This window comes from Neolamprologus brichardi, chromosome 8 (assembly GCF_056152115.1).
Source record: "Neolamprologus brichardi isolate AB-2024 chromosome 8, ASM5615211v1, whole genome shotgun sequence".
NCBI classification, from domain to species: Eukaryota; Metazoa; Chordata; class Actinopteri; order Cichliformes; family Cichlidae; genus Neolamprologus; species Neolamprologus brichardi.
The window spans coordinates 20,339,686-20,364,266 of record NC_142111.1 but is presented as its reverse complement, the minus strand read 5'-3'; the positions used below and the strand labels follow the sequence as shown (position 1 = coordinate 20,364,266).

General features: G+C 41.0%; 1 protein-coding gene across 2 annotated transcripts in view; it reads right to left on the bottom strand.

The window, feature by feature from the left end:
* Positions 1-24,581, bottom strand: part of sdk2b (sidekick cell adhesion molecule 2b) — a 277,570-nt gene that overhangs the window by 2,714 nt on the left and 250,275 nt on the right. Inside the window, exons 29-45 of one of the 2 annotated variants that reach the window (XM_087844782.1) lie at positions 24,253-24,447; positions 23,361-23,562; positions 22,859-22,962; positions 21,745-21,815; positions 21,002-21,131; positions 20,282-20,338; positions 19,441-19,542; positions 19,120-19,235; positions 18,546-18,732; positions 16,182-16,319; positions 15,613-15,822; positions 15,406-15,531; positions 14,105-14,269; positions 13,797-13,937; positions 10,574-10,733; positions 5,046-5,175; positions 18-74 (exon numbers count right to left, since the gene is read on the bottom strand). In XM_087844782.1, the coding sequence (XP_087700908.1) occupies positions 18-74; positions 5,046-5,175; positions 10,574-10,733; positions 13,797-13,937; positions 14,105-14,269; positions 15,406-15,531; positions 15,613-15,822; positions 16,182-16,319; positions 18,546-18,732; positions 19,120-19,235; positions 19,441-19,542; positions 20,282-20,338; positions 21,002-21,131; positions 21,745-21,815; positions 22,859-22,962; positions 23,361-23,562; positions 24,253-24,447 (2,291 nt within the window). The remainder of the gene's footprint in view (positions 1-17; positions 75-5,045; positions 5,176-10,573; positions 10,734-13,796; positions 13,938-14,104; positions 14,270-15,405; positions 15,532-15,612; positions 15,823-16,181; positions 16,320-18,545; positions 18,733-19,119; positions 19,236-19,440; positions 19,543-20,281; positions 20,339-21,001; positions 21,132-21,744; positions 21,816-22,858; positions 22,963-23,360; positions 23,563-24,252; positions 24,448-24,581) is intronic. The other variant, XM_006790946.3, reaches the window with a different exon arrangement.

Genomic DNA, 24,581 nt, shown 5'->3' with positions numbered 1-24,581 from the left:
AGCCACAGGAACCTCACCAAATGCAGTGGAAGTGTATGTAGGCCACCTGTTCCATATGAAAACACCAGCGCCTCCTATGGGTGAACAAAACAATGGGTTTTACAGTACATCACCATAACAGAATGATTCAAATGGCCGAGTCATGATGGTGATAATGCCACAATATGTATAAATAAATGCAGAAATACAGCCTTTGTGCCATTCTGTGCGAATGGTATGAAAAGGTAAAAGGATGAAATAAAAACACAGTTTTGCATTGTGCAGTGTATTTTCCAACACCACCATCAACTTTAAGAGTATATTGAGAGCACTGAAGCATTGTTAAAGTTATTTTTCTTCACATTTTTAACTCAGTCTGAATTCCATTCTTGCTATGTGTAAAGAAATAATAGTTCTCAGCACATTCTCACCAGTGACCTTCCACCTTGCTGCAGGTTGAGCTAGAAGCACTATTGTATTCACGTCAAGAAACATTCCATGCATCAAACAAAAAGGAACGTGATCACTGAACGCTCAGCAGGGACCGCTCATGGTAATCTAATTGCCATGAAAGCAAACTGCCAATCGGCCAGGCAGCGTCTGATTAATCACCTTGCCACAATGAACATATGCACAGTTGACTGTGCCAAAAATGTCACTGGATAATTTCCCAAAGACGCTCTTATAAGCATGCAATAGGTGCATAACAAAAGCCCGTTCTCTTCAAAGTGGTATACCACCGAGAGGGTGCTGATAATCGTGAGCGTTTCAGAAATTTCTTGCTCTCTCGGGCCTTTCATAATCATGTACAGAAACATTGCTGTTGGCGCACACTCAAAGAACAGATCTCTCGCTGGATATTGCACAGCACATATGTCATACATATGGCAGTTGTCTCAGATTTCCCTGTGCCTCCTGGTTCATGCCTATGTCAAACCCCTATATAAAAGCTGTTGTTTTCTCCATGTCAGCAGAGTTTATAAAAGTCCAAACAGAAACTTTTGAGTGCTGAATTATAGGAAAAACAATCCTACATTTTGATTCTCTTTAAAAGAAAGTATCCTGTTTTTTTTCCTCACGAATTAATCAAAGGCAGATACTGCACAAGCCACGTTCCCCTTAACATACCTCCTTTCCCCCCCTTTCTTCTTTATCGTTTTTCCTCTCAATAAAGGAGAGCCAGAGTGTGGGATGGCTCAGTATTTGTGTTTTTGTTTGCAATATTGTCACCCAGTTGTAAACACTTAAAACACTTAGGTCTGAGAAGCATTCTATTCATACCAGTCTATTTAGCAGCACAGCAACACAATAAACACATCCATTCACAGTGGACCAGCAAGTCACACTGAGGCACTTCAAGTGGCATTACTTCACTCTAAAAGAATTAAGCCAGCATTGAGAGATGAAAAACCACTCTAGCTGTGTGTGGCAACGGGAAAGCGTGACTGTAGACCAAGTGTTGACACAGGGAATTGCATCCTCCTGCCTGCTCCGACACAATTTTCGAGTGTGTGCAACAGATGTTGTGACTGTTAAATTGTTCTGCTTACAAGTACAGTGCTCCAATCTGTCTGCCTTTGCTTTTGGTTTATCACCAATATTTAACAGAAATAACACACGGATGCAATTGAGTAACCTAAAGTAAAGATGCTTAACAATTTGCCTCTGGGGCCGCGCAGCCCTTGATACAGCTCCTTATTTCAACTCATTACAAGCTAATTACTAGAGCTGAATGCTGTGACAGAAACAGACTTTAGGCATGAAATGCAGCATTGCACCTCAGCCTCGAGGGACTAACCGTCTCATTTATGCAAGGATATGTGTAAGACAGACACATACCAGCCTGCCTGTGTCAATTATTAAGCATTTTTTCAGCATTTCAATGTTAAATTAGGCGGTGAAAGAGATTAAGACATCTATCCAATTAACTAGCGAAACCTCTTGACAGTACTTTATTTTATCATCAGCGTAATAAAGTTGCCTTGTGGTCCTGTTTACAGTTGCTAGCAAAGAAGAGGGAAAACAACAAAGGAGAGGAGGGAATAAAATTGAGAAAAAACATGACAAAGATGTGCATCAATCATGGGTCAGAATTACAGTTTCTTGGAGATAGATTGGTCATCATCAACAAACCATGTAGGCGTTCAGACAATCTATTTGAAATTTGACATCGACTTGCTGAAAATGAGCTTGCTGTCATCTCTGTGTTTGCCACCGTCTGAATCATTCCCCTTTTTATCTGGATGTGTTGCTCCAGAAATGACATAGACTTACAGTCATGTTAAAAGCGCTTTGAATTAATTACTGCACTTTGTAAATAAATTCTCTGCTAAGCAAGGTCCCAACCCCATCCCCCCCCCAAAATTGATGCATACCCCAACAGTCGGTCCTTTGTCCTCTTGTTATGGATTATTGCAAAGAGGAGGGGGAGAAAGGGGATGCTGTCTAAGTCACTCTTATTGATGAAGTGAACACAGCAGGAGTCCTTTGAGATAAAGACAATGGCAGTGTATATGGGGCTGGAGGGGACTCGAAATCCCTGCACATTCACAGCACATATATCATTATGAGCTTTTAGCAAAAGCTGTGCAGGAAATTGGAAAGGGGAAGATGGGACGCTTTTGCTAGCACTAAAATACCAGCTTTATCAAAGCAAAGTTGCATACTGCCACCATCAAGGCGAGGCCTAAGCCTCCTTTGTAGTTCCAGTCTCCAACTAGGGAACTTCATATTGCTTAATCAGAACAATTATATTCAGAGAAATTTAAAATCTTATTGATAATTAGAGCTGCCCCAGAAAGATGAAATGCATAATGGAAGCATGTGCATTTATTCAGATTTTTCCCTTTAAAAGTGATGCCTAGTTTAAGGAAGCATGTCAGTTTAATGCTCATTTTACATGCGCTTCATCCCATCCAGCCAATATAAATGTCTGCGTCTTTCCAATAACCTCTGTTTTGTACACAAGCCAAAAAGCTATTAATATCAACTCTTATTTATTTGCGGTCGCAACTGAACTTTATTCTGGGTTATGACATGAAACTTTAAACGGGGCTGGTCAAAATTAGCGTGTTGTCATTAGTGACAATCCAAACATTACAGATAATATTCTCGGTTGAGTCTCAGCCAAAAAAAGCTGCAGTAACCACAGAGGCAGCGAGTGTTAGGATGGAGAAAGAGAGCGGTAAAGTCTGAAAGAAAAAGTATGTGAGAGAACGCCGACATTTTCATCTCTCTCCCATGGAATGCCACTCTGCAGAGTAAACATAATCTATAATATGACTCAGAGACGAGGTCATTTGCCTTTAACTGGTTTCGGCTTTAAATTACACACAAAGACATTGCCACAGAGACAACCTTGGAAAGCGAGAAAACCTACACTCTAAAGGAAAGAGGGAAGTCAATAGGTCTCTACCTGCAGGGGAGCAGAACAGTAATGGTGACCCTGTTGCCTTGCCAAGTCACTGTTGGCTTTCTCCAAATCCCCTCTTCACGAGGAGCACAATAGTGAACTTATACCTGCTGGGGGAGGCCGTGGGGATTAAGGAGGACAGACAGCACAATGTCATACTGATAGCTATGAGTTATCTGCTCAATAAAACTTCAAAGAACATTCCTAGATTTTTTGAGCACCACTGGTGCTGATACGGTGGTCTGTCAGGAGCATGGCAGAGGAGCCTTGGGCTAACAGAAAGGCTCTGTGCATTTCACTCCATCAAAGCCAACATCGACCCCTCGAATGTGCAGAGTGGCAGCAGACAAGTGTCGTCATCCAAGGGGGGCAGTAACCGCATTAGGGCCATGCTTGACAATGCACAAGTGTGAATAGTAGATATGTCAGACAGGCGTTGAAATGTTGAAATGCTTCATTTGAGGGGATGTTATGGTGCTGTGAAAGGTCCTGTCTGTAGCACTTCATTGTAGAGAGATTTCTATTTGATCTGGAAGCATGACTTAGGTCCCGATAAAGCGAGGTGGGGAGAGATTTCTGGCTTTTGGAATTCACACTACAGACTTATTTATCTGAAAGATAATTTGGGAAAATGCAGAGAGTAAAGAATTCCCAGATGAAAGAAAAAAAACTGAAGGAAGCCTGATAGCAAGGGAATTCCAGACTACTTTCCCCTGATGCTTTTATCTTGCAAGGCTCCGAACCAGACTGCAGATTGCAAGATGAATCACAAAAACCACAGAGAGGATGTGATATAAACGAAAACAGCAACAGCATAGTGTATACGCACATAAGACCAGACAGAAGAAATTTAATTTGGTTAAAAGGGTGAGAATGAGAATAGACAAAAGCCAAGATGGCACACGCTGATCAATAGAAAGACAGATGCAGACAGACAGAAGGGCACAATTTATTGATCACACGCGCTGGGTAAAAGCAGTTTGGCTCGGCACAAAGGCCGCAAGTCAGACATTCTGACATCAGTTTTTAAATAATCTATCAGTCCGAACAGAAGACTTTAAAACTTCAAACAGACTCAAAATTATGATCGCGTTTTAACTATCAAGATCCAATACAGTGCTCTTTTTTTCCATAGCGATCAATTTAACTAACTCTGATCTGACTTGCTGAAAAGGAAAATTGGATAAACTATCTGTCTGGAGAGGCAATTTTTACTACGTAGCAAGCTGTAAAATAAATTTTGCAGAGTGCATGCCCTCTCGCTGCCTTACATAAGGAGTGCTGTGGCTGAGTGCAGTGACCTAGATCTCAGGTGGATGTCTGTAGAGTGACATTCTCCACAGGTTACTGCCTGGTCTAAAAACTGCTTTGCCACCAGTAAGCAGAGTCATTAATCTCTCATCTCGCCATGTGCATTACTGTAGCTGTAGCTTATGACCTCTGCAGGCCAAACACATTGAGATGGGTGACACAGAAAGGACACCAGCATGAACAGGCAAAAAACCACAGAACAGCTGACAATGCAAAGCTGAATTCCAGAGGAATTCGAGGAGATGACGGTGGGTACACGTACACAGGTACAAACAGGACTGAAATACTACTTAATGCAGACAGTAGGGAAGATGCAGTGTAAAACAATATAATGCTATTGCACCTGTGAGTCTGAGATTTCTGAGGGTTTTTCAGTCAGGCTGCTGCTCTCTGCAGGGATCAGGTCGTTGTACTTGGTGCTGACATCCTCGTCCGAATAGTGAAGACTGCCTGGGCTGGGCCTGGGAGGAGACCTGATCAAAGAGTAAATGCACACAATTAGTTTGATTCAAACTGGTTGTCAAGCTTAACAAAAAAACCCCAGGCTTTTCAAAAACAAAACCTTTTGGAATAAATCAGGTTGTTTCAAATCGACCACAAGACTGTTTTCTCCCAGCTTTCGTGTCATCTCTCTGCTGCTCTATTCCAATAAATAGCTTAAATAACTTAAAAAATACTCCCGGTCTATTAAAACCTGGGTTAACTGTCTTATTACTTATTCTTTGTATAGATTTGTTTCTTTAAAATTAGAAATTGTAATAAATACAATTTTTGATAAACAAGCAAATGCAGCGACTCTAGATGTTCTCTCTAATGTCTGAGACACTACAGTTTGGGCTTCCTGTCAAGCTCACATGTGTTCTCTCTTTCAGTGTGTGTAGGAGGGCAACTAGATGAGAATCATGGGACACTCATGAGATGGCTGCTTACAGCCTGTCTCTTCTGCAGTGAATAATTTCCTTGATTCAGTCCTCACTGTGGGCTGTGGAATGTCAAACCACTAGGCTCTTGTGACTAAATTATAAACTGAACTCAAGGGGTCATCAAACAAATTGCAGCCTCAGGCTTTGCTCGGGTAAATGTTATTGCACGCTACACAAAATGATGGCATGGATTAATGTGTCAGTGCGCATACTTAGGTTATCACATTTGGAATTCAGATAGAAGCTTAAAGAGAGGTGGCCGAGGAAAGGGAGGATCATTAAAGTGTGGGGGAAGGGAGGATAGGGACAAGGTGTTCAATGAACCTGAAAACTGAAAGAAAGATGGAATGGGAAAAACGTGAAATAGTTGGAAAAAAGCATTCCCTAAAATGGTGTGCTTCTGTCAGGGGTGTTTTCAGTAAATATGAGAGTAATAAAAAAGCTCTTGGTTCCTAATCTCCTCCACATTTTCCACTGTTCCTAGTCCTCCTAAATAAACACCCATCTGTTTCTGCTGATTGGTGCTGGTTTGGCGGAGACTACTTGGACATACTGACTCCTGTTGACTTTCCAGGCCACAGCGTCGGCCGGCAGTCGCTGCCAGCGGAGCTGCTGGAGTGCGCACACAGCCGCTCCACACATTGAAAGTGCATTTGCATAAGCATTTTCCATATAAATATATTTGGAGAGCATTTCAAAAATGTTGCGGGTAAATTCCAGCAGTTTTCACAGGGCTGGTACTTTGAGTGCAGTGTGGACGAAATGGAAAACTCCACTGGGAAATCACAAAGCAAGCTCTAACTCAATTACACTCCTAGAGTTAAACTAAAGTTAATTCACTTAACTTTAGAAAATTGAAACATGTACAATGGAGTTCTCCTATACGATGAGCTTTTTTTCTAGTTTTTCTAATTCGTGTGTTCTTTCTACATGACTGAGAATCTTAGATTATATCTTATATCCCCTTGCATATATACAGATGAATTTTGACGCTACAGATGAGTGGTTGTTTTTATATTTTCTAATTGGCTTGGATTCTGCTTAAAGGACATATGTAGCTGGGACCATGTAGAGAAGTGTCTGCGTGGACGACTTCATGGGGTTACAACAAATCAATGTGTGTTAAAAAGGAACCTATAACAAAATAATAAAAAATGCTTAAAATTATTTACCACGTACTTATCATATGTGACTGTTTTGAGCATTTTTATCCACCCACCCATCTGTTGGGGATGGCCCAGCATAACCCAAAAGCCCATCATACTGTGGGTCCACAACTCACTGAAGGGGCCGTAGTGGTTCAGTGCTTGGTGGACCATGTCTTGAGCAATGTATCAGTATTTGTGGTATTCAGTATTTTAGACACAGTATTCCAGTGTTTTTAATATCATTTTATTCACATTGGTCGCGGCATCCATCTGCCAGTCGCAGCAGATGGCCATCCCACCCTGGTTCTGCCGGAGGTTTCTTCCTGTTAAAAGGGTGTTTTTCCTTCCCACTGTTGCCAAAGTGCTTGCTCATAGGGGGTCATGTGATCTGTATGTATTATTGTAGGGTCTACCTTACAATATAAAGCACCTTGAGGGGACTGTTGTTGTGATTTGGCGCTGTATAAATAAAATAGAATTGAATTGAACATTGCCCTGAATTGGCTCAAGTCTTATTTGACTCAAAGGTGTTTTTTTGTCAGAGCAGTTACTCTTCTAACATTGCCCCCTTCACCTCTGACATACCTTAGGGTTCCATTCTGGTCCCAATTTTGTATTTATTTTCAATGCTTCCACTCGGGTCTATATTTAAAACAAAACAAAAGTTGCTTAGCCTGTATATGATGATAATGATAGGAGTAAAGCGCTATACAAATACAGGCCATTTACCATACTCACATATACCTACCTCCTAAACCAGGCATCAACTTCCTGTCTAGCTAAGTTTAAAACCTGTCTCCTTTCCTGACACTTAATGAAAATAAATTTAGAAATTTTAGCAATCCATCCCACTCATCGACAGGTAGTCACACTTTGCATTACCTCTTCAACTCTTAAGCCTCAGGCATACTATTCTAAATCTTAGAGAAAACAACAATCTCGGTGTCATCTTTTATTCCTTTCTTAAATTTGACTCAAAGATCAAACCAGTCACATTTCCGCCTCCCTCCTAAATTTACATCATCTACCTCACGAACAGTTTTCAAATTCCAAGTGAAAACGTACTCTCTCGCCCTTGTTTTTCCCTTGAGTTTCAATTAGTTTATTAAGCTTGTGGATCAGGCAGCAGTAAAGGGCAGAGGTCCCTGCAGTTTGATCCTAAGCTGGTGAATCTGGCTAAAGGAATTGGATCAGTTATTTACTCTCTTGAGGTAATTTGAGGGGAAGTTTGCCCAAACAGTCTGCATGTGTTTTGTGGACCTGGAGAAGGGATTTGACCATGTCTCCTGGAACATCCTGTAGGAGGTGCTTCAGGAGGATAGGGCGACTGGCCCACTGGTGCAGTTGTACAGATCATCCAGTTCTTGTGCAACTGCAGCAAGATCCATTCCTGGTGGGAGCTGGACTCTGCCAGGGCTGCCATATTGAATATTTATTTTTTTCTATGCACATTTCTATATTCATTTATATACATTTGAGTATTGGAGGAGCGCCCTTGGAGGAGGGTCGCTACATTTGTACACAGCATGTCTACTGTTTTCACCTATTAATGTAAATGCAATCGACCTACTTCTACTACCCCTCTTAGTATGTTGTTGTGTTTTTTTATGTATTTTTTATGCGTTCTTTTATATAACTCCATCTTATATAAAAAAAATTAAACTGAGTATCACCAATACAGAAATATAAATAATGCAATAACAAGCTATATTTTTCCCCAATTCTCCAGCATCCTTTAGTGATCCGTTTAACAACAACGCTTTGCATCACTGTAAATGTTAGTGGATTTTTAAGTTAATGACAGAGGAAATTTCCCCCAGGAGTATAATTTTTCCATAATCACAGGTCTGAATTTTTTATCTGCACTTATCCCCAGAAGGACTCCACAAAGTAACCTTCAGCAACTTGCATTCCTCTGCAGTCCTCTTAGCGAGCCCCCTCCTAACACAGCCAAACAAAGAATCGAGCCAAAGTGAAGAACAGCTATTGCGAGCCTACTGGGATATTATGATAAACTGCCCGTTTTAAAACACTGAGGAATCTCAGCCCACTTTCACCCCCTTCTCCTTGACTCGCATACACTGTTGAATGAGGCGTACATTATTTATCAGCTCTCTCATTTGGACGGAGAAGGGTCCACTTAATCCTCTCACAGCAAAATTCAGTCAGCAGCAGCACGTCAGGTAAGGAATGAGAACCAGAGGGTGAAATCAAATCTGCCCCCTGGTCTTTACTCATTACCAGGCTCTCTTGCTACGATCGCCTGAAGGGACTCATTAACATGTCTGAAGTGTTCGGAAGCTTTGTCACTCAAGAGTGTTTAAAACCATGTTAATCTACACTGAATTACATCGCTGAGACCTCTTTAAACCCACAACCAGTGTCAAAGTTGGTTTCAAAAAACAAAAAGACGCTACTACAAAGCCAAGAAGGGATTGCACTCTTAATCCTTCCCTCTTGATCATAGAAGAACTTGAATGCCAAACCTGAGACACATTTAGAGTTCTTTGGTTTGATAGCATGCCGTTTATGTGCTATTAGTGTGCACTCATTACTACTGCCATATATATATATATATATATATATATATATATATATATATACCACACTTTATCTAAATTCTTTATATTTTACCAGATTGATGTGTTTATCTATTTTGATCTCCTTACAGGAAAAAGGTACACTTAAAGTTTAAGCGGGGCAGATTAAGTCATCGGTGTCCAACAGTACTGAAATCCCTGTGCGTTGTGATTCTCCACCAGACATATTGGCCCTTGTATTAAACTCTGAACAAATAATCTCCACATAGAGAAAATCTCTGTGAGGATCAGCTTCAAATGGCATTTGCTGTCTGACACAGTTCTGAATTAAAATGAATACAGCAGGATTAGGAACGTGTTTGATTTCTGATCCTGGTATAACGCAAAAGAACTTCATCCTGTCTTTGGTATTCAGAGACCAGAGATCAAGATGTGGCATTAATCTATAATCGGAGACTCAGGTGTTGGGATTTGGTTTCCTTCGCTATGGGCTGAGTTCAAAGAGTGCTGACTGTACATCTGTGCATTCTTTCCCTCTGAGCCTCCCCCTTCAAGTCAGAGACATAGTAGTAGGAAGCTGCCTGGAAGCATCTCAAAGACCTGTGCCTGCTTTGATCTGTCCTCAAGGTTACACACACACACACATATACTCATAGAAAGACACAACCAAACATATTTCTCCAGCTTACTTTACCTATATAGAAACAGTCAGAGAATGCATTTGTCTCATTTGCATTCTTTTCACTCAAAGGATAGTAATATCCACATGACATAACTGACAGTCTGTTCATAAACAACATGAAAGCAGCCGTCTATAAATCCACATCTTATATGCAGAATAAACAGGTTTTAATGAGCTAACACAAAGTGTGCAGTCACATCTAAACCTGGACTTATGACTTAGTTCGTGCAGTATTCTCAGCACAGGTGTCAGTCACAGTGATTGGTTTTAAAACAAGGCCATGGCCTCAAGACCAGCGTTGCTGGGAATTCACAGAAATACAGAAGCTCATTAAGAGAGGCTGCAGTGAGTCTCTTTATATGCTGCTTTTAGATAGCGGAAGGAGTGCGTTTGAGTTGTCAAGAGTATTTTTTTTTTTTTCAACAGAGCTGAAAGTGTTTTCAGGCATGAGGTATAGCTTCCACAGATTACCCAATTATTTTCACCGTATGGCTGTTTCATTTGGACATTAAATTAAGCTTTTCTTTTAAATATTATCGGAACATGAATTTTTTCTTGGAAATGTGTTGCTCACTCACCTGGTGTAGACGCCGTTCTTCCGGCAGAAAGAGTTCTTTACAGACAGCCGTCGATTGTTAAGTTCCAGAGCTGGGAAACGTCCTTCGTCCAGGCTGACCATATCACCGTGGGTGAGAGCGTTACAGTTGGAGTTGTTACCTGGACACACGTACAGAGACACTGTGTGACCACAGGCCAGATGGACAGGCAGGTTAGTGTCTGGGAAAACTGATGGAACTACTTGATCTTTGTTTTCCTTTAAATTCTCAATACTGAAATAACATTTTATTCCCAAAGCTGTCTACACTTTTTTATCACATAGGCTTTTACTTCATCAGTCATGCTGTCAGATGTCATTGTGTTTATTTTAAAGGTTCAAATTGTTGAAGTAAATACAGCGGGGGGAGCTATTATTTGATTCCCTACTGAATTTGTAAGTTTTTTCACTTACAAAGAAACATACAGTCTCTAATTTTAGCGAGAAACAGAATATCAGCCAGAAATCCAGAAAAAACTCTACATAACAGTTATAAACTGATTTGTGATTGAGTGAATTAAGTGTATGATCCCTAGGGGACAGACTGCCTGTGTGCTCATGTGGCACGCAGATTATAATCAATCAATCAATTATAGATACTGATCTCAACTTGTTATGTGTATAAAGCACGGCTGTCCAGAGAATATTTTCTTCCATTCCAACCTCTCCACCACCATGGCCAAGACCAAACAGAGGAACAGATCAGTGGCTAAAGGAGAAGTACGTTAAGGCCATGGAGTGGCCTAGACAGTCTCCAGATCTCAATCCTCTTGAAAATCTGTTGCTGAAGCCAAGTAGCAGCCAAGAAAACGACGGGATTTAGAGAGTTTGAGTATAGCGAAGTAGGCCAAAGTCCCTCCAGAAACGTGTTAAAACCCGGTGACCATCTCCAAAAAACATCTTACTTACTGCTTGGGTTTCTCCACCAAGTTGTGTTTTCCTTGATAACCAAATACTGATTTCACACATACATCTAAATCAATGTATAATTTTTATGATATGTTTTTTATGGGTTTTTGTCACTCCATTAAAATCAAACAAAGAAATAGAGATCGTCCATTTCTTTGTAAGTGAGCAAACATAGAAATTCAGCAAGGATCAGATAATTTTTTCCCCCACTGTAGTAGTATTCATATTTATGACTTGCAGCAATAACTCACAATTTTGTAAAAAATACACTTCTTCACTTTCTAGCCAAGCATAAGAAGAAATGATCAATAAAACAAAATATGTAACTGGAGCCAGGAGCTGATTAACTTAGATACCCTGGGATTAGCTAGCTTGGGATGTTAATTAATGAGGTTCAGAAGTGCTAGTTGGTGGATTGTGTTTTCCCTCATACAGCTAGCTGATTCCCTGTTTCCAGTCTTTGTTAGGTATTCCAACCATTTTAGACTTTAGCTTTTTATTAGACAGACAGCTCCAAGAGCTGTAATAATTCTTACAAACTAATCCTCAACAGTAAAGTAAACTTTTTCCTAACAAGCGTCAAGTCAAGCGATGTAGATTTTCAAGTGTCCAAAAAACATGTGAATGAAAATGAGAAATTCGGCAGGTTTGCAGGGCATGTCAGTGGAAATTCCCTTAGAATATAGCAACACAAATTTAGTATAAATTACATGGACAGGGCTTAACATATTTATTAAACCACCTATCATAAAAGCAGAGAAAAATAAATATTTTACACATCTGTTTTTATACCTAAACTTGAGCGCCAGGCTCTGCACCTCTCCAATAAGTCAGAAATTAATCAAGCATAAGATTCAAAAACCAAAACAAGTTTTTTTCTGTTCAGGAATGCAAGTAAAAAAATGCAATTTGGCATCTGAATCAACAATGAATAATGTGCTTTACTATTTTTCCAGCTCTGTTGGAAAAAGACATTGCATTTGAAAATTCATGGATAACAACAATAATTATTTTTTCGCATTAAATTAAATATAATTTCAGTTAAAGACCTTGCAGATAATGATGGTTAAAATGGGCGACCGTGGCTCAGGGGGTTGGGAAGCGTATCTGTAACCGGAAGGTCGCCGGTTCAATCCCCGGGCTCTCTGTCCTGGTCGTTGTGTCCTTAGGCAAGACACTTTACCCTACCGCCTACTGGTGTTGGCCAGAGGGGCCAATGGCGCGATATGGCAGCCTCGCTTCTGTCAGTCTGCCCCAGGGCAGCTGTGGCTACAACCGTAGCTTGCCTCCACCAGTGTGTGAATGCGAGAGTGAATGAATAGTGGCATTGTAAAGCGCTTTGGGTGCCTTGAAAAGCGCTATATAAATCCAATCCATTATTATTATTAAAAAAAGCATAAAAAAAAGATTTTGGTATTTACCAATACTATAAATTTAGATCAGCCGCAGCATTATTGTTAATTCTGCATATAAAGAAGCACATTCATAATCTATAACCAATGACTGAGCTAAACTCATAATTGGCATAAATGTTTAACTTTGACTTTAAGTGTCATGATTTTACTATATTAAACAATATAAACAGGATGGTTTCTATATAAGATTAATTTTTCGAGACTATTTCTCACCATGTTATAGGTTAGAAACACTTTCAGTCATCCTACAGGTGGCCACAGCCAGGCAAGGACGTGCATGGTTGCTCGAGGGTACTAAAGGTCAATTGGTGGTTATGCCAACACAGAGAAAAAGAAATAGCATTCGGTCGGTCCAGTGGCCCGGGCCAGATTCCTAGAGGAGGATATGGAGGCTTTGAGAGTGTCTTTGTGCTGGAATGAGAAGGAACCTCTTGTTTTCTCTCCATCAGTCAGAAAGATGGGCAGTGACCCACAGGGACCCCACCCCTCCCCTGCCTGGCAGTTAAACAGCTCTGGCAAAAGTGCTGAGCTGAGGGAAATACCCGCTGATGTCAGAGCTGCTCTGAATGGACAAGTATGCCCCCCGTTCCTGCTTCCTTTCTCTCTTTCTCTGCTTTTTATTCCCCTGCAACCCAGTCAGTGACCTGATTCATTCAAAAGCAGAATTCACCCCTCTACAAAACAAAGTGAACTCAATTTCTCTGCTCAGTATTTCAAAAGTAATATAATAATAATAAAATCCCTGTAATAAGTTTTACTCTTTTATTTAAAAAAGGCAAGTTATCAGATTCCTATGCCCTCCATGCCACCAGGCTGGAAGCGAAATACAAACTTCCATGATAGTTAAACGTTCCACTTAGCTGCACAACTGTGTGTACTCACCTGATTCAGACTTTTTTGCATACTTCTTGCTCTGTCCTCTGATAATGAGGATGAAAACTAGCAGCAGAATGAAGATGAGTCCCACTAGAGCCACCACGACCAGGAACCACCATTCCTCATAGAAAGGAGCCACTTTTTGGGCTAGATAAGAAAAAAAAAAAAAAACCCAGAAAATTGAAATTCATGCTTGTTAAAAACATGTAGCCACATTCCTGTGAAGTCTGAATGACCTAAGGGGATTTAATTAAGCCTGAAAGTTAATGTAATTCAGTTCATTCCATTCTATTAACAAATACAAGAAAGCTCACCAGATATGGAGGGAGAAGGTAGACTCGGAGAGCCATAACCGTAGTCGTTCACTCCGATGACCCGAAAGTCATAACTGACACCTTGTTTCAGGATGTCCATGTTGAACGTGTGCGATGTTGCATCCTTGGAGATGTCCTTGATTAAGATATCCCACAAACCCTCATCTGTAATGGAATTTTAATGGACAAATTGGGTCGGAGGAGGCTGACGATATTCGTTAAACAAGCAAAAAATATTTAAACAGTGTCAATATGTCATTGTTAACAGGCTGTTTGTTTGTTTGATACAAGGCTCCGGCCTGGCTGGCAGCTCCGAGGGTAATTGATAATTCTTAAAAATATTACACAATCCATCAATTTCACTGCTCTCGTAAAAATTTACAACCAACAAATTCTACAACATAAATAGCGGAGCAGCCATATTTCAAATGAAGCAGCGTTAGATGTCTTGCTGCTTGCTATGGAAATCATGCCAGAGATCATTTATTACACCCTGCTGCTTGTAAATAAATGTGTAGCTATGACTCCTTGATAGGGTACACAAATATAACCAAGTATGGATATAAATTTTTTATGTTGCTGAACTTTGACAAACATTTTAAAAAAAACAGCGTAATTTGATCTAAAGGCAAAAATAAGTTTTCAACTAACTGGATACTATAGAAACTTATCACCACTGGCATATGGATAAGTGGGATATGGGATATGGGAAAGCCCCTCCCCCTCCATTCAATCTATACTGCCATAAAATACCTATCAGTCCTTGCAAACCTTTAAAATGTAGGACTAGATAGCCTTTCCGATTCTCACTCAGGAGCGGTGAAACACATCTCTGCCTGTGAGTCACCCACCATCCATCACCCTCATTGCCATGCCAGGACTTGTCAATCACAGTTGAAAGAGGACGCCAATTGTCTTGACTGTAGCGCCTGAATCAATAACCCATTAAAATGCCAGGGACACTGACTCCAGGGCAGCAGATGTTGACACTGTACACCACTTTCCTTAATCAAAATCTCACAGAAGGTAACATAAGGCCAGTGATGGGGCGATCCTGTAGAGCATGGACTCTCCAAACGTCTTTCAAAAACATGCTTGCTTCCATTTGCACTCTTAGATGGAATCTCATGTCTCACAACCATATCAAATTGGGATATAGATGGGATATTTAGTCTTAATATTTAGATATTAATTTCCAAGATTACAGCAAAATGTATTTTACAGTCCCCTTGGCTATGGATGGCTGACCCCTCTGATTCCCCAAGACCCCACTTTCAAAACCACTGTACTAAATCCCCTACCTGAGGGTCTGGCCTCAATTACATAGCGTGTTATGGGAGAACGTCCTGGGTCTCCAGGGGTCCAGTGAATGGTGAGGCCCGAACTGTAGCGCGTAATAAATGGCTCTCCAGGGGGTCCTGGGGCACCTGAGAAAGAATAACATAGTAATAAGTGTTTAAAGGGCTAGTGACAAAAATGTCAGCTTTCCAAAACATCACTGCAACTACCTTCCCCTGGTCCCGTGGTGATATTTGCTTCCACCTCAGGCCCGTAGATGAAGGTCTTGGCCCGGATGCGGAAGTTGTACGTGACGCCATCTGCCAGGTCTCTGATCTTCAACCACAGAGGGCCGGTCCCCTTCACATCCACCGTCACTGTCTTACTGACGCCTGGGGGGGAGGGGGAGTGGAGACAGTCGGCACAGGCCACTGAAGACTCTAGACAAACACACCACATTTAAAGCAGGTCTTACACAGGCCAGGCAATGTGCAAGCACACCCAACATACGCAAATGCACACAGAGAGTAATGGGATTAGAAACACGTTTGCATTTTGGCACCGAAGCATGTATTATTTAAGATGATAGTAGTAGATATGTATAAGGTTGCAATGAATAATGAGCTGTTTATGTAATGGTTAGCTTAGCTCAAGAAATGCACATCACAAGATCGCAAGAAGGTCGACTGACACGCAAAAGCGTTGACTCTAAAACTTCCGATCTTGTAGTGTGCATTAAGCTTTTATAGCCAGCAGCCATTTAGTGCAGAGAAAACTGACATTGTTAAGAATTTGTTACCATCTACAGGTGTGGAGGGTTCATAGACCAGACGGTAGCCCTCAATGATGCCGTTAGGGAAGGTGGGCTCGCCCCAGGACACATTGACGGAGGTTGTGGTCAGTTCACTGAAGTGAATGAAGCTGGGAGCACTGGGAGCTGAAACATACAGAGGTCAAAAACATCGAAAATATTTGTCTAATCTGAGTTTGACTTCTCAGAACCTGGCGCATCAATTAATTCATTTCAAAACCATCCACAGAACATACATTACACCCTATAGGAGGTTCCAGATGAAACTACAGGCTACGTATCACTGTCACATCTGCAATGATTCATCACCTGGCACGTTTTTGCACATGTTTTGGGACTGTCCTGTTGTATCCAATTTTTGGGTCTTTGTGAACTCTGTGTTATCTGAGGTACTGGAAGTTTTTTATGTTCCCAATCCTGGTCTTTGTCTCCTTAATGATACCTCTGAAATCTCCTTGAAACAAATACAATGCAAAATGTTGTTCGCTGGATTCACATCCGCAAAGAAGACTATTTCGAAGCAATGGTTCAGTCCTGACATTTGTATGGAATCATTCTGGAGACGATGTCTTATCCGTGTTATTGGTTTTGAACATAGCAGAGCAAAATTAAATAAAGCTCGGCCCACGACTGTTGAAGCTTGGGAAATCTTCTCATCCAGAGTTATCTCCTGGAAGAGGCAATAATTGGTTTTAACTTTGTGTTTTTTCTTTGCTGTCCCTATGCCCTGTGACCAATGTTTGCTTTGCTACTGCAGTTTACAGTTGTGCTGTATATGTCTGTACCCCCCCCCCCCCCCCAACCCCGTTTTAAATCAATAAAATGTTGATCACAAAAAAAAAACATCTAAAATTTTTGTAGAATGACTCTGTCAAATAATAAAAAACAACCAGATGAGTGGATTGAACAAACAAACAACCCTTGCTTCACTAGCCTTTAGTTGAACTTCTCTCATGAAATACCAAGTAAATCTTTGCACGAGCCATTTTAATGTCATGACATATATTTCTTCTGTCTGATCAATACGGTGGTCCTTCCCATGGTTACATCAAAGGCCTCAAACATGAAAGGATGCCATAAAGGTTCCATAATGGTACATAAACTAATGGTTGGTGTTACGGTATTCACCCAATTCTTTTTCTTGTTAAGGGAATTCTTCAGGCTAACAACAAAATATAGATAAACGTGGAAATATCACAATTGTCCACTGGTGCTGTTTCTTGTTTATATAGTAGAAATCTTCTGGAGGTCCAGAACCACTGCTGCAAGTCTGAGTCTCCGCACATGAGCAGAACTCCACTGATTATATAAAAAAAACTTTTTGCTAAACTACATACAGAGTTAAAGGTTCTGCATTACTTACGTATACTTGTTTGACCTTGGGCAGAGCAATTCATAATCACAATGAACACTCTTTGCCTCGAGACCCCATTATAACAGTCTGAACTCTTGAAACCACTGTGCTGAGAAACACATTTTCCTCTGCTGCCTTTAAGCTTCTTGAGCAGGGGGTGAGACGCTTGCAATAGACAAAGCCTCTTTGTTTAAAAAAAGAAAAAGGGATAACTATCCTCCTAATGCATGCCACCCCCTTCCCAGCTTGTCATCTGCTTCCTCCTCTCAAAGCAGCAAGCACTGGGGAAAACAGAGGATCTGTGCACACCTTCCTTTCCCCCCTTTTTACTAGTCTGGGACACAGTAGTAAAGCGCATCAAAAATGGCTTTTTGGAAGATAAATATTGTTTTGACACGTTTGCAGATGGGCACGCGGGTAGAAAGTCCCACGAGTCGCAGAAATAAGAAGAAGAACAAAGAAAGGGGGCAACGCACGGGGTCCTTTTTGATAAAGCACGCCTGGAGACTCAAAGCTCGCTGACAAAATTTTCATAGCATCAGACAAAAGATGAAATTCAGCAAGTAAGTTTCGAATGGCTTAGCTGATTAGAAACTTATGCTCCGTGTGTGGCTCCGCTAACATCGTTTGGCATGCTGCTGACAACAACGATTAGCATCATCGTCAAATCAAATTCTTTCCCCATGGCTGACTCATCCACTTTGAGAAAACTCTCAGGGTTCTCTAAACTAACATCGGCGCTGCCACCAGCACATAAATATGACAAATGAATAAACACGGCTGTACACGCTCTAATTTATCTGCTTTAGTCTTGTCATGATGTTACCACATTCGTCTTAAGCTTGTCTTTTCTTTTAGAAAACATCTCCATCATGTGTGCGTGCGTTATATACAGAAATATTTGTTCTACTACATATGCTTGATCCCGACTGTTGTGCTCTTTCATACTGATAAACGATTTTGTATAGCCACGTCTGGCGTCTAATTGTCACGTTTACCTGCTTGCTGAGTGCGTCCTCTCGTTGGTGGGCTTCGGGGTCCGTCCCCAGCGGCGTTGAATGGAGCCACGCTGATCATATAGGTGGTGTAACCAGTCAAATTCTTCAGCTTCACCCCTCCTTCAGGCATAAACAGAGTCCGCATCCGCTCAGTCTCGTTCTTACGCTGGAATTCCCAAAAGTAAATCTACATGGAATAGCACAGACATAAATAAATATCTACAGATACTGTTCAGGGAATGCAGCAATTTCTGCTTCTATGAAACTCAGTCCCGTTTCAAACTCCCCTATGGGAAATACACAATTATATTTTATTCCCTGCAAATGTTTTCTTGAGCAGCAGACGGAACCTTTTACTGAAACCCCCTCTGGAAAACGCTGTTCGCTAAAAGTGTAAAATGATCAATTTAATAGTGATTAACAACAGATGGATGTAATCTCATGTGAGCCACTAAAATGTAAATATTTAATGATAAAAACAGAACACTGTTGTATTGTTACGCTGCACTATAAAAGTGAGCCAGTAAGGCATGTTGAGCCTGTGCCAGACGCGGCACTTTGCAGAGACTCTGACCTTGTATCCCTGGATGTCTCCATTCTGTGCATCCACAGGTGGAGGGTCCCACGTCACATCCAGCTGGGTGGCTGTTGCGGACTGAATAGCCACATTCTGGGGTGGGGCCGTCGGCACTGTGACAGCCAGATCAGATATATCGCATTTAACGATGACGTTTTTCGATTTTAATATTTGTTTTCATTACTATGCTCGTTGCGTTTACTAGGGAAATGACAGCCTCAAGGAGGAACTATTCAGTTAAAACTGAACAGACTCGGCATTTAAGAAAGATAAATGACCCCCCAAAATCTATTTGCCCATAAGAGGAAGTGTGCATACCTGCTTCTCCAACAAACACCTCCTGTGGAGGGCTGGTTGGCCCCTCACCCACGGCGTTGTACACACTCATGCGTATCTCATAACGCTTGTGTTTACTTAGCTCTGCAGTAGAAGTAAACAGTTTGGAATATAAGGTTAGGAATTATATCAAACACCGATCTGTGACATGTATGGAAAATCCCTACATGGTAATATCTTCCCATTTATGAAAGTCACCATTGCTGTAAAGAGGTCTGCTGACCTCCTGGAGATCCATTTCTGCATCCCTACACCCCCCCCTCCTGGTGCCCCAAACAATTAGTTGAAGTAGAAAACGTAATAAATAGGATATGATCCCTGAATGGTTTCACACCCACCCACACAACAACACTACAATTTTACACTGCTGCCCTCGGAAGACATTTCTATTTCAATTACAAATTCACAGAGTGACACTGTAATTATGAGTCTGTCGAATTGTGCATTGTGGGGGTACAGGAGAAGTATGTGACCATCTGCTTTTGCAGTGCTCATCCAAATAAGCTGACATGTGCAAACCAAAGAGCAAGCTGGACCAGGCACGCTTGTGTATTCAGTGTTCAAGAATTTCTATGTACAAAGCACTCCACTGGCCTCAGTAGAAGTGTTTGTACCGAGCAATGTGATCATAAGCAGCCAAATGTTGTGTTAATTTGCTTAACACTCTGCGTTCTCTATTCTAGGAAGCCGGGCACTTGAGAAAAAAATTGAGATTCAAAAGGAAAATAGTTTTGGTTTTGTTTTTTCAACCTAATTTGTTTGCAGATTGAATTATTGTGTTTATATTTGTGCTTTCGAGAGGCAGAGAGATAACCAAACTTACTGTCTAACTCATACTGGGTGAGCGTTGAATCACTCAGATTTCGGAGGCTGTAGGGAGCTGCGGAAAATAAAAGGGATAAAAAAAAGCCAAAAAAAGAGCTGTTAAGTGGAGAGACAAAGGTAGTAGGGTTCAAAGTCAAAAATTTGTTGCTGTTAATGAGGGCAGCAACATTATTATAAGAAAAAAACAACCCAATGATGGTGATCATAGCTCTGAATGAGCAACAGAGTGAGTCAACAAGAGGAAAATTATAGGCCAAGTTTCACAAAGCAGCAGAAAGAGAGAGGGCTCCAGAGTAAACCTAATAATAGCCTGCAGCTGATAACCACTGATCACAAGATGAAATGTTTTGCTGTGAAGTGTCAAGACCAGTGGGGAAATCTTGGCAACAGTATAGGCCTTTGTGAGAATTTTCCTCTAATGGAAAAGGGGCTGCTGACGCATAAAGACAGCATGTGAATAATCAACCATAACAGAGACTTATAATTATGTGTTACTGAAGTAAAGCGCAGGACTGTATTTCTTGATGTGCAATTTCTAGCCTCGGTTATTTCTTTATGGTCTTTAAATTCATAATGTCACATTTCAAATCGCACACCGGAGAGTTCCAGTTAATGCAACATACCACTTGTTATAGTACACAATTCATTTTTCTTAGGATCCTATAGTGTAGGTGGTGGCATAAGAAAATGTATTTTGTTGGTTGCAGTTATTTCTCACCAGAGAGCTCAGCCCAGGCGGATGCGCTGTTGACTGTGTGAATATAACTGCGGAGACGGTCGTACAGCAGCTCGCGGTATCGAATGCGAAAGCCCAGTAAGATACCATTTATCTTCTCCTCTGAGGGGGGCTGAGGAGAAAAATGCAGACTTACTGTTAGTCTAATGTAGCACATCACTGTACATCTGATACCTACAGATAGCCTGGAAGACTACATGCGATCCAAGTGATTCAACTCCTTTTAACAAGAATTTTGATTGTTTTTTTCTTCACTGCTAAAAAACTGCCAAAAAAACCCCAGTTATCACTGACATTTGTCATTAACTTACCAACTAAGAAGATTTAGAGTAACTGTTATACACAGACAGAAAGAAAAATCACGCCATATCACACCAAGCTGAAGAAAAATCCCCTTTGATTAAACAATGAGAGGAACAAACCCACAGGAGAAAGAAAAAAAGCACAAGCAACTCTCGATCCTCATAAAGTCTACAAGTGTTCTCCATAAAACTAAAATTGTGTCTCAGAGCCTCCCGTTTTTCTTTTTATGACCTGTTAATTCAGGTGGGAATGCGGGTGAGGGTGCTTTTTATTACGCAGACAGCGTAGTGTGTTTATCAGTTTATACTGTAAGTATAGGCCTTGCTGTTTGCTATCAAGCTCTCTTAGAAGCCACTTTCCCACACTCGAATAGATCACGAAGTTTGAAAACATAAATATAAAGTTGTTTTGTTTGTTCTTACCTGCCAGCGGATCAGCACTGACGTTGTTGTGTGTGGCGTGACAGAGAGAATCGAGGGCGCTTCGTCAGGCACTGGGGTAATAAAAGTGAAATAAATGTGCTAAATTGACCTGAAAATCGGCACAATTCAAGATGCTTAACCTATCCGTGTGCAGTGGCATTCATGGAGCGTAAATACACAACAGCCACAACAGAAGAACCATTGATGAGTCAGAAATAGCTGAGGGAAAGATCAGCAGTTTCTTGATTTGGATAAGCACCACTGGGCAAACTTTTGTTTTCTTTTATAAAGGTGCTCTTTTGTCTCATGATGGTGCAGTTGTTGTTGTCTTTGCCAGTAATGTCCAAATCACAGCAAAAGGCCAATTAATGCAGACATAAAACTGTTTTCACTATGATACAGATCAAAGTCATACCTCGGACTTTTTGTGTTTAAACGTAACCTACATTTTAAATAACAACTTGATACTATACGCTAACATATAAAAGATATCACAAAGGAATAGCTTGTTTTGTGAAAATCAACACTAGCGTCCACACTTTCTGACAACTTGACAGTGTCACGAAATGAAAATGACCACATTCACCAAGAAAGTGTCTTGCACAACACACCATAATTGTGTCATACATCAATATGACATGCATACATTCAAAAAATTACATACGAGTAAGCTTTAGAGGCACTTCTTAGTAGCTACAGAGCAAACCAGACAAGACATTTCCACCTTTATACCAAGTTTGTGCTTAAGGATGAGTCACACAAGAGCAAAAATAGATGTTCAAAAAAGTTTATTTTTGAATAACTTGCAGTCGGCAGCCAAGTTGTCCCAAACCTCTTTGTTGCCAAGCAGTTGTGGTAACCAATTGGTTGTCCAGATGTTAAGCATGTAAAAACCTCTGGGCCATGTTTAAGTGCAAGGTGATTGCACAAGCTGGCTGGTCTCCAAACAAGCACGTTTTGACTTGAACTTGAACTCTTTTAGTCTTACCTTAGTTAACAGCAATCAAAAATAGACCCACTTCTTTCTGATCAAGGTAAACGATGCATCATGTCATCAGATTTTTATGCTGTAAACGACGAGAATAAAGATTTTTGCTCATCGTGTTACTCTTACCATCCTGTAGAGTTGTGATTGCTTCACTTTCCTGACTGTACTCGCTGTCCCCTATGTCATTGGTGGCTTTTATTCTGAACTGGTAAGATGTGAAGGGTTTCAGCCTTTGGGATGAAAGCACAGAAAAGCACATCAATCTTTATCACAAACTGCAGCATTGAAACTTTTTAAACTCCATACATCAAAAAGAGTCTCACTGCGAGGTTTAGAAGCAAACTATTAGGCATACTTTAAACCAAACTGGAACCTTAATGGCAAATACATTTTCACATTTGTACTTGCCAAATGCATTTCCATCGTTTACGTTCCAAACTGCAATCCTCTGGAAACATTACTCTTTAAAAGAACACATTTCTTATGCCAGCTATTCAAAAGCTAGGGGAATATTAAAGAGGAAGCGTCAGCGAGAAGTGTGAGAACACATTTGTTCTAATAAAGGGAATGAAAGTGTGAAAATTTACACCTTAACGTAACCAGATGTCGTTACTCGATGATACTCTACCTGGATACTATGTAGGTTGTGGCCTCGTGGCTGACAGATGCTGAGTGGACTGTCCAGTTGCTTTCAGGAAGCTCTCTTTGCTGGACCGTATAGTAACGCACGGGGGACAGGCCGTCACTACCAGGCTCCCATGAAAGTAACACCTGGCGAGCCTGAACGTGTTTTTGAGGAACCAGGGGGCGGCTGGTAGGCTGAGGACGAGCTGGAGCAAAAACAGAGGCAAGTAAGGGAAAGAGAAACGGACGGCTGCTGTGTGTGCATGTGACACATGAATTGGGGCAAACTGAGTGTTTGGAGACGTTGGAGATGTGCGGGTGGAAAAAACTGGAGCTATTAGAAACAGTTTTTTTTTAAATATACTCCATTTACTCATATTTGCATGAGCTATGTAGAGCTGACAAGAAAGAAGGAAGTGTGATTCTGGTGCTGGAATGAAAAGTAGCTGAGAAACTAAAGTAGCATAGAACACGATCCACAACATGCCTTGAGGGAAGCAGATGGACTGATGTATTCTCACAATGACATCAGAGTGCTTCGATAAATACCCACAGGGCACAGACACTCCTCTAGAAAACACATCTGCTCGCTGAACTGTTGACTGGAAATGAACTAAGTGCAACGAAGGCTTAGTGCAGCTCTCTGCATGTTATGCCATTACGGAGATCATACACATGTGTCCGTTCTCAGGTCTCAGCACCATTTATACAACTGTTACTATATTTCCTGCATTGTTAGAGAAATACAAATTACGTTGCTACTACGCTTCCAAACACCACTTCATCAGCATCAGATGAAACATTTTATTCATATTCTCAATTAAATTGTTGTTTTTATGACTCCCCCACATATCCAGCGCTCTAATATGTCAGTATTAAAATCCACATCGAGTTACCTCTTTTCTCCGTGGTAACCACGAGCGCCTCGGCCGCCTCGCCCCAGCCTTTCCTTGTCTGTGCCGTAATGCGAAACACATAGACAGTTTCTGGCTTGAGGTTAGTCACCATGTACTGGCGGGCGCTAGGGTTCAGCACATCCACTGTGGCTGTGTTGCTATTGGTGGAGTTGAGGTGGTAGGTGATCTGGTAAGCTGGAGAAGAGACAAATGGTCTTAATAAAGCTGTCAAAGATGCTCTGGGTTAGACTGAAACATGTATTGCAGTGGTATTCGAAGAAACAGTTGTTTATACTGTTAATAAAAGGGAAATCGAGCTGCGCTGCAGA